Source organism: Abramis brama (genome assembly GCF_963993115.1).
Source record: "Abramis brama genome assembly, chromosome: 11".
Taxonomy (NCBI): Eukaryota; Metazoa; Chordata; class Actinopteri; order Cypriniformes; family Leuciscidae; genus Abramis; species Abramis brama.
Window position 1 is genome coordinate 34,001,312 of NC_139973.1, and position 8,935 is coordinate 34,010,246.

Below are 8,935 nucleotides of genomic sequence, written 5' to 3' on the forward strand. Positions count from 1 at the left end.
ATAATTATGCAGTCATTTAAAAAGCCTTTCCAGACTACCCTGCTGAAAATCCAGCATTGCTGGTCACCAGCATGTTTTGCATGCTGGGAACAGCATGGGGATGCCGGCTGCTGCTTGCTGGTCCGCAGCATGGGGAGTGGGAGTGCTGGTAAACCAGCTTCACAAGCTGAATTTTACTTGAGAACAGCATGACCATGCTGGTCCACCTAGACCAGCACTATAACAGCTCTTACCAGCCTTAACCTGCCTGGACCAACATGGAATTCATGCTGCTGCTTTTTTTTTTGCAGGGTAATTAAAATTATTTGGTGATACACAGCCCTGAATTGAAGTGGCCAAGGTTGTTGACACAAGGCACTCACCCACCAGAATTGCCATGTTATGTCCAAACAAATCTGTTGAGAACAAAGTGTTTTGTACGTCTGGCAAGTTTAAAAATCAAATGCTGTTTAGACACTTTCATTTAACACTCCTCAGTGTCTCAAGTTGGTCTGTTATTGGCCTCCCCCTTCACTTTGTCTGCATTTGTTTTTCATTCAGATGGCATTTAATGATTCGAGGTGAATTGTTTGCGAGTTCGTTTGCCAAATCCCATTCTTTTGAACAGACCATAAACCAGTCTGTCTCAAGAAAGCGATCAAATCTTCCTTGTACGATTTATTTAATCTACCCACATATCATGAACAGGTCTTCACAATACAATCTATAATAAATTAATGAACATAAAACTATTCCTCACCAGAGGCAAGATAAAGTGAGAAAATTTCATTCATACAGTGGATATTTGTGTAAAGTAAACATATACAGTGAGTTTTTTTTACAAATCTTGTACAAAATAAACAGAAATTTATGGTTAGTCCCACAAAGAGAGTTGTGAAACTTTATTGCTGTTGGAACAATTTAAAGCATCCGTCTTCTCTTTTGGCTTTGAGCCGTAGGGAGTACCATCTGCTGACTGTGCTATGCTGCACAGGTGGACACATGAAAATAAAAGACTTAATTTTTCAAGATTTTACACCTTCAAAAAGACAGTCTCTAAGGTCTGTTGATGTGAGCCATAATTAAAAACCCTCTGGAGTCTGGCTCTAGTCTCACAAATGGCTTACTACCTCATCCCTTTCCTGCTTGTTTTGTGTGTTTCCAGAGTTTGACCTATCTGTGTTGGAGATGCTCCCAGACCGGCTGCCCTCTGCCCTCTTCCTTAATGAGTTCTCTACCTTCAAGGGAATCCCGGAGGTACTGTATGCCAGAGAAGGGATGGTGTTGACAAGTATCATCTGCAGAGGCCTCTTCTCCTCACGGTAGCGGCAACGCATATACCGGGCAAAAGCGGCACGGTAAGTCTTATTGAAGAGCGTGTAGATGAAAGGGTTGACCGCCGATGACAGATAACCCACCCAAACAAACACGTTCATCAGTCCCCCCACCAAATCTTCGTCACACGCCGAGCCGCACACCACCGCTATCACGTTTGTCACGAAAAATGGACACCACATGATCACAAACAGAAGGAAGACCACGCCAAGCACTTTAGACGCCTTCTGCTCATTGCTGAGGGACTGCATGGAGCGACTGCTGGAAGCCCTGTCACGGCAGATAGACGAACGCGAGAAGAGACGCTCGGAGGAGAGCGAGCCACGAGGGAGGAGTATAGTGGACGACCATTTTGGCCGCACAACGAGTTGGTCCAGGCACAAAGTCGCTTCGCTTTGCAGAGCACGGATGGTGAGGAAGTAGGTGACGACCATGATGATGAGCGGGATGAAGAACGCCACAAAAGAGCCAATCAGAACGAAATTGTTGTCCGTCAGTTGGCAGCTTTCATTCCGGAAGACTTTGGAGTGATCGTGCAGGCCGAGAACTGGGACAGGCATGGAGATAACTTGAGACAGATGGAGACAAAAATGAGAGTAAGAAGACAGCTTGGTGCTATGGTTTGGCATACCAGTGCTAATAGATGCAGTCTCAGTTGTTTAGCGTTTCAGAAATGAGCTGGAAAGCAATTTCCTACTGGCTTTGAGCGATCTTGAACTTACCCACAGAGATGGTCCAGGCTGCTGTGATTTTGACTCTGGCTCTAGTAAGAGAGTTTGAGCGGCTGTGGTGGATGGGGTTACGGATGGCGATGTATCGGTCCAGAGAGATGGTGCACAGGTGCATGATGGAGGCGGTGGAGAAGAGAACGTCCAGGTAGATCCAGATAGGACATAAGGCCTGGGGGAGTGGCCAGGTGTAACCTAACACATAAGAGACACAAAAAGTGTCACATTCGGGTCAAGCAAATACTTGTGTGTCATTGGTTACAGTCATATAATATTGAATATTCATTGGTCAACATTTATCCTTCATGGAGCAAGTAAATCTGACTTTTTTGTACAGGACGTTCACATTGTCAGAACTACAAATTTACTTGTTTTTGATTAGTGACCTACAAGTAGGCTAGTGCAGAATCTTAAATATTGTTTTATTCTTTTTACATCATAATGTTGCATAAGAGACTTCTTCCAAAAACATTTTAAATCTTCCAAACATTCATGGAAGGGCAAAGAGGGCATTCAAATGGTCTTAAAAGAGTCTTAAGGAACAGCAGCAAACTAAATAAAAACAGACTTTTAATTTTAAGGGTCAGAGAGAGGGTGAAAAGTTGTAAAGTGTGTGTTCGGGATACAAAAAACCTGGTTGCACTTTATTTTACAGTATGTGCACTTACGGGACATCAGTGTACTAACCTAAGAACTACTACATGCATTAAGGTTAGGTTTAGGGGTAGGTTCAGGGTTAGTACCTATAGTTATTACCCATTTATTGTAATTACTATAATAAGTACATAGTATGTACATGGGGAACAGGACTGTAAAATGAAGTGCTACCAAAACCTTTACTTACATCATAATTGGACCTCAGGGTAAAATAAAAAGTAAACATATTAAATAACCCTTTTAAATGGAATTTGCACTATACAGGAGCAAGAACTGAGATGTTTAGTAATTGCTGACACACAACTGTGCTAATACATAACTACTGTTAATCTGAACTTTTCATATCCAAAACATGTTTTGCTTCTTCAAGTCCATTACCACCAATAATAATCTTGAAAAAGGAAGGTACCAGTAGTCACTGGCAAAATAAAGTGTTGTATTTCATGAGAATCAGCCTTTTAGTTTGCTGACTTACAAAGAACATGATGTTTTGGAAGCCACTGTGTCTACAGATTGAATCTAAACACAAAGAAATGTGTTCTGGAATAAAGATGAGAGAAAAGAAGACTCTCGGGTGCTGATGAGACAGTGGAAGTCATCAATAGCACCATCACACTCAATGGTGTGCTTCGAACTGTGAAGTCATAGAATCTCCCAGAACTCTCAGAACAGGTTCAGCTGAAACAGAGAGCCCTGTTTTTATCAGTGCCTGGAGTTTCATGTAGGCTATATAAATTCAACAGATCTCAACCGGTTATATAATAACATTACATCATGCGGGAATAACCTGTTTCAGGGGGCAAAAGATGATACAGGATCTTGTAGCTGCTGTCACTCACAATGAGTTCTGCATTGCGTGTTTGCATGTTTGATTTAGAAACAATGTGTTATGAGTGCTTTAGGCAGACTTTGTTTTGTCTAGGTTTTCATGTCAGATTCTGATCTATAAATGATCAACTCCACCAGTAAAAGAAGAAAGAAGCTAAATAAATAATTTAGCTGTGTGTTATCAGAATTCTGTCCATACGACGCCAGCTGTCATAACACCAAAAAAAACACATACGTCTGATAGAAACAGGGAGTGGCGTGTTTTATTCTCTTTGGTCAAACTATTCAGTACATCAAATAGGAAGCATAACAATTTTTGCTGCATAAACACACACCAAAGCGCAGCATCGTTACTGCATAATTAATTTCTCATCAAAGCGCTGGAAGGAGTAGGAAGAGGGATTTCTCTCCCCATGCGTGAATACAAGCAGACTAATTTAGGACACACCAGACGGCCCAACACACACTCATTATCCACTGAAATAAATCACCTTCCAGCAAAATGTATGGAGGCCTAATTATTGTTTATACATCTTTTTCCAGAGATACAAATGTTATAACACAAGAAAGTTTGCAATTTACACCTTTGACATGGAAGAAACTCACTGGAGACATCTAATGAGTGCTGATTCTGTAAAACAGCTCAAATAAAAAACCATTTGACACAACTTGTGTTGTTTAAAGGAATGATCTGGCTTCTAAACAACTTAATGTCTCTCAACAGCATCTGGGGCATGTTGTCGACAATAACAGAGGTCAGAATTATGATCTATCTATGTTAAGAAATGGCATCACCCATGCTGTTGTGTTGATTATGGCAGAAAATAATTATGGTTGATTTTTCCCTGTTTGAAAAAACAAAGGAAAATGCGCCTATGTTGTTAATAGTTCAGGCATTCCCGATATTTTTGGCAGTAGATGCTAAAAACAAAATAAAATTACTATTTGAACTACAGCTATTTAAATCTTTTTTTCTTTTTCTTTTTTACGTTTTGCTGCCAAGGACACCCAAATAGACAGCTTCTAGAAGAGGTGTTTGTGAGGCCGGTAGGGGGTGCTCACCCTGTGGTCTGTGTGGGTCCTAATGCCCCATTATAGTGATGGGGACACTATACTGTCAAAGAGCAACGTCCTTCGGATGAGACGTTAAACCGAGGTCCTGACTCTCTGTGGTCATTAAAAATCCTAGGATGTCCTTCGGAAAAAAGAGTAGGGGTTTAACCCCGGCATCCTGGCCAAATTAGGCCATTGTCCCCTGTCCATCATGGCCTCCTAATCATCCCCATATATATACACTGATTGGCTTCATCACTCTGTCTCCTCTCCACCAGTAAGCTGGTGTGTGATGGGCGTTCTGGTGCAATATGGCTGCCGTCGCACCATCCAGGTGGATGCTGCACATTGGTGGTGGTTGAGGAGATTCCCCCCTTCCCCCGCTTTGAGTACCCAGAAAAGCGCTATATAAATGTAACAAATTATTATTGTGTATGCAATTGGACTCTTGTGTTGTGATATACTGTGTGAGATAAATAGTGACAGACAAAATGTTGTTTCCGAAATTGAATAAAAAAAGTTGTCCTTAATTTGACAGTGTATCTTTTTCTACCCACTATTATTATACAATGTAAAATTAAGTAAATCTTTGCTTGATTTTAATTTTAAAAACAACATTTTTTATTTTAACTATGGATATTTGGTGCTTATTTTGGTTAAAATAGTATTAATATGTTTATTCAAAAAGTATTACACATTACCTAGAAATGCCAAGATGCGCATAAATTCTAAAAACGCTCATAAAAACCTTATGCGCTCAACTGAGTCGGGTAAAAAAAAATTTGATTATGATTGAAACACATTTACGAATCATTTCCTCGATGTGCATCGAAAAAGACATGTGGCTTTGCAATGGGACGGCATAACTGGACCATCCAGTGGATTGATCTCATTGCACAGCATCTAAAAAGCTGTTTTGGTCATTCTGAAATGCCGAGTTGCCAGAATGTCTGTCGTCCTCCCAGAACTGTCTTATACGACTGCGTTCCCAAACAGCAGGCATCCGCCTCAGAAAGCAAGACAGGAACACGTTTATTGCATTTCGTCTGCACACACTCTGGAGTAATATATTATATATATAAACATTATTATATATAGTGGCTTCTCCTACTGCATCAGCTTCCATTTTTCTTAGTGAGTTTATCAGGAAGTGACGTTTTTGTTCTCTTCAACTGGATGGAAACGGTGCTTTTTTCGCAAAATGTTACATGCGTTATTGCAGTTTTGCACATAAAGTCGTGTTCTTGGAGATCTGCCTTTCTGCAAAGTTTAGCTCCAACCCTGATCAAACGCAACTGAACCAGCTAATTAAGTTCTTCAGGAGCACTTGATAATTAGAGACAGGTGTGTTGGATCAGGGCTGGATCTGAACTCTGCAGGCAGGTAGATCTCAAAAAACAGGATTGGGCACCCCTGTTGTAAACATTCTCTCTGTGCTATCCTTGTGCATATTAGTTGGCTTAAAATTGAATGATGGGAGTTGAAAGACTGAACACAACTTTGCATCGCAAGGTTAGTAATCCATTGTATCACGTTAGCCTTATGTTAACATGAATAATGTTCATGTCTTTAGGCTATACTTTCAAAACTTTGTCTGTTTTAACAGTTATTTTGAGGAAATGCCTTGTCCCATAGACTTCTGTTGTGTATTACTGCAAATGATGATATGTAAAAATGTAAAGAAACTCACCGTAGAGTATCGTCAGCATGGCTACTGGCATTACAAGGATACCCAGAAGCATGTCTGTAATGGCTAAAGACCTCAAGAAGTAGTTGGTGGCATTCTGTAACTTCCTCTCCAAGCTCACTGCCATGATGACCAGAATGTTTCCTGTCACTGTGATGATTATGACCAGCGAAATCAAAAGAGCCACCCAGTTCTTCTGGCCGTTAAAGGTCAAATCGACCGACCTATTTCTGTCTTCACTACAATTGAAATCCATTGAGTTATTGAGAACTGCAGACACCTTCTGCTCCATGAGCCAATGTTCAGCGCTTTTGTCCTTCAAAATCTCAGTCGATATCCCAGAGGATCTGAGTTCAGCAGTCGTCCCATTCAGGGCCATTAAAGGACTATTTTTTCAAATGCGACATCGATTATTTCACGGAACTGATGGTCCAGTTGAAGAGTTCCATGGCACTCCAGGTCTGTGCAGCCCAAAAGGTTCCGGTTTGAGATCGACAACATGTTCACAGTCACCTTCAACAGCCTCCTGTTTTCCACACCGCTGTTGATGGTTGTTGTACACAGATGTTTAAAGCTCCTTGGGCAGATGGATTGTGATTCAGAATAGAGGAGGGAACTTTACAGCTGCTTTTTTAATGAGAGAGAAAGAAAGAATGAGAACACATGAGAGACTGGAACGCACTGATGTTTCAGCTGTCCTGGTTTAAACAAAACACCACATAAACACACGAAACATGCTATCTACGCACTGCTTCATTCCCACATGAACACATATTGCACGCAACCACAATTCTCAGTCTAGTGGCTCCAGTAGCTAGACTGATTCTAAAAAAGTGTAGGTAGAACATCAAACTCTGTGTTTATGTTGTGTTCATATACATTACCGTTTAATCTAGAAGTATTTTCCGGTTTCCTGTCACTCCGAACACCAGCGCTGGAGAATGAGCCACTGGTGATGCATGCTTGTCACATCAACCCAACATGTGGTCCTGTTCCATTCATCCTTTCTCTTTTCAGCACTTCGGTCTCTTATCTCCCTCCCTCCCTTCCTCTCCTCTCTCTCTCTCTCTCTCTCTCTCTCTCTCTCTCTCTCTCTCTCTCTCTCTCTCTCTCTCTCTGCAGATAGTTCTCTCCAGCTGTAACTAAAGCTAGACTGTTTGAGCTTCTTCCAGAAAGACTTGTCTTTGAATGGTCCCTTTGGTACTTGTCAACTGGAACAAAGACATATGAACCTATTTTTTTTTTCCACACACATTTACACAGATATTCAAATACGCTCTTCAGGCAGGAAACCAACGGAGGAATCTAATGGAATGCCCCATTTAACCTTATTGGAATTTCAGGAAAACCGGAACCATTACAAATATAGAACAATATTTAGTATAAATCAGGTGTTTACATCCATGAAAATAGCAGGTAGCCCATCAAAGGGGTGGTTCACCCAAAAATGAAAATTCTGTTATCATTTATATCACATACCCAAAATGCCTATATGCATTAACAATGTGAAGTCTATATACACAAAAAAATTGTCTCAGTTTTTTTTGTCCTTACTGTGAAAGTCAATGGGGTCCAATGTTATTTATAGGCCTATAATACAGCACCAATTCACTTTTTACGAGTTCACACTTACATATAATTATATAGAGTAAAGGATATGCGTATTTGGCGTGCTGTCCGAGCTGGGGAGGGCTCCGAGCTCGGAATTTGGCCCGAACTCAGAGTACTCCCCCATCCCAGGTTAGGATATGAATAGTTAGAAGTGAGGAGATTGAGTGGTGAAGGGATGCTGGAAAACAGTCATGGAACAGAGGAAATTCTGCTGTATATTTACCTCTTATCTTGTAAATTGAGTTGATTGACTGAATGCGCTCCTCCATGTTAATTAGGTTAATTATCTGAACGTGCTCCTCCAGAACTTTGTAAATAAAACATCATATGATATGAAAAAAAGGTGCTGGAGTTGATTATAATATAAATGGTAAATGGACTGCATTAATATAGCGCTTTCGACAGACCTATGGCCACCAAAGAGCTTTACATATTGCCTCACATTCACCCATTCATTCACTCATTCATACACCGACGGCGGTGTCAGCCATGCAAGGCGCCATCCAGCTCGTCGGGAGCAGCTGGGGTTAGGTGTCTTGCTCATGGACACCTATGTAAATGGACATAATATAAATAAGCCTAATATTTTCATTGATTTATTTAATATCAACAATTTTTTTAGATATATATTACATTGTTTGTCAGTGCAAACCAGTTTTTTTTTGTTGGTTCTTAAAAGCATGACTTTTATATGTTTATTTGCTGCCTTTCACATCACAGCTCATTTTTGCGACAAGGTGCATTGTTGTGTTACCATCAGCCAATCAGCACTGTCATGATGTCATTTTCGTACAGCTGTTTAGTCACATGGCATTACAGCTCAAATTGACTCAAAACTGTGAAGATGGCAGATGTCAAATTGTGTAATTCAGAGTTGGTCCTGCACCAGACGACTTAAAAAAATGGGAATGTTAAGAGATAGTTTCCCCCAGATATGAAATACCTCCGTGTGGGGTTTAAGGATAAACTATAGTGTGAGACCTCTGGATAGAGCATTGTTCAAATTCTCATTCCCTTTATTTCGGATGAATATTCCTCTTGAACCTGCAAGCTCAGG

General features: G+C 40.7%; 1 protein-coding gene across 1 annotated transcript; it reads right to left on the bottom strand.

Moving 5' to 3' along the window:
• Positions 1 to 646: 646 nt before the first annotated feature.
• Positions 647 to 7,282, bottom strand: htr2ab (5-hydroxytryptamine (serotonin) receptor 2A-b). Its single transcript, XM_084129553.1, has 4 exons — positions 7,152 to 7,282; positions 6,271 to 6,891; positions 2,037 to 2,237; positions 647 to 1,882 (listed from the first exon to the last, which is right to left on the bottom strand). Exons 2-4 carry the CDS (start codon positions 6,644 to 6,646, stop codon positions 1,092 to 1,094), a joined length of 1,368 nt encoding a protein of 455 aa, XP_083985679.1. The 5' UTR covers positions 6,647 to 6,891; positions 7,152 to 7,282; the 3' UTR covers positions 647 to 1,091.
• Between the last annotated feature and the right edge of the window lie 1,653 nt (positions 7,283 to 8,935).

What these genes read in the sequence shown, in the direction of transcription:
- htr2ab (XM_084129553.1), bottom strand. Translation starts at nt 6,646, where the DNA reads ATGGCCCTGAATGGGACGACTGCTGAACTCAGATCCTCTGGGATATCG. An exon ending in CATGCTGACGATACTCTACG is followed by an intron (nt 2,238 to 6,270) that starts GTGAGTTTCTTT and finishes CTTATGTGTTAG; the next exon opens with GTTACACCTGGCCACTCCCC. An exon ending in AGCCTGGACCATCTCTGTGG is followed by an intron (nt 1,883 to 2,036) that starts GTAAGTTCAAGA and finishes ATCTGTCTCAAG; the next exon opens with TTATCTCCATGCCTGTCCCA.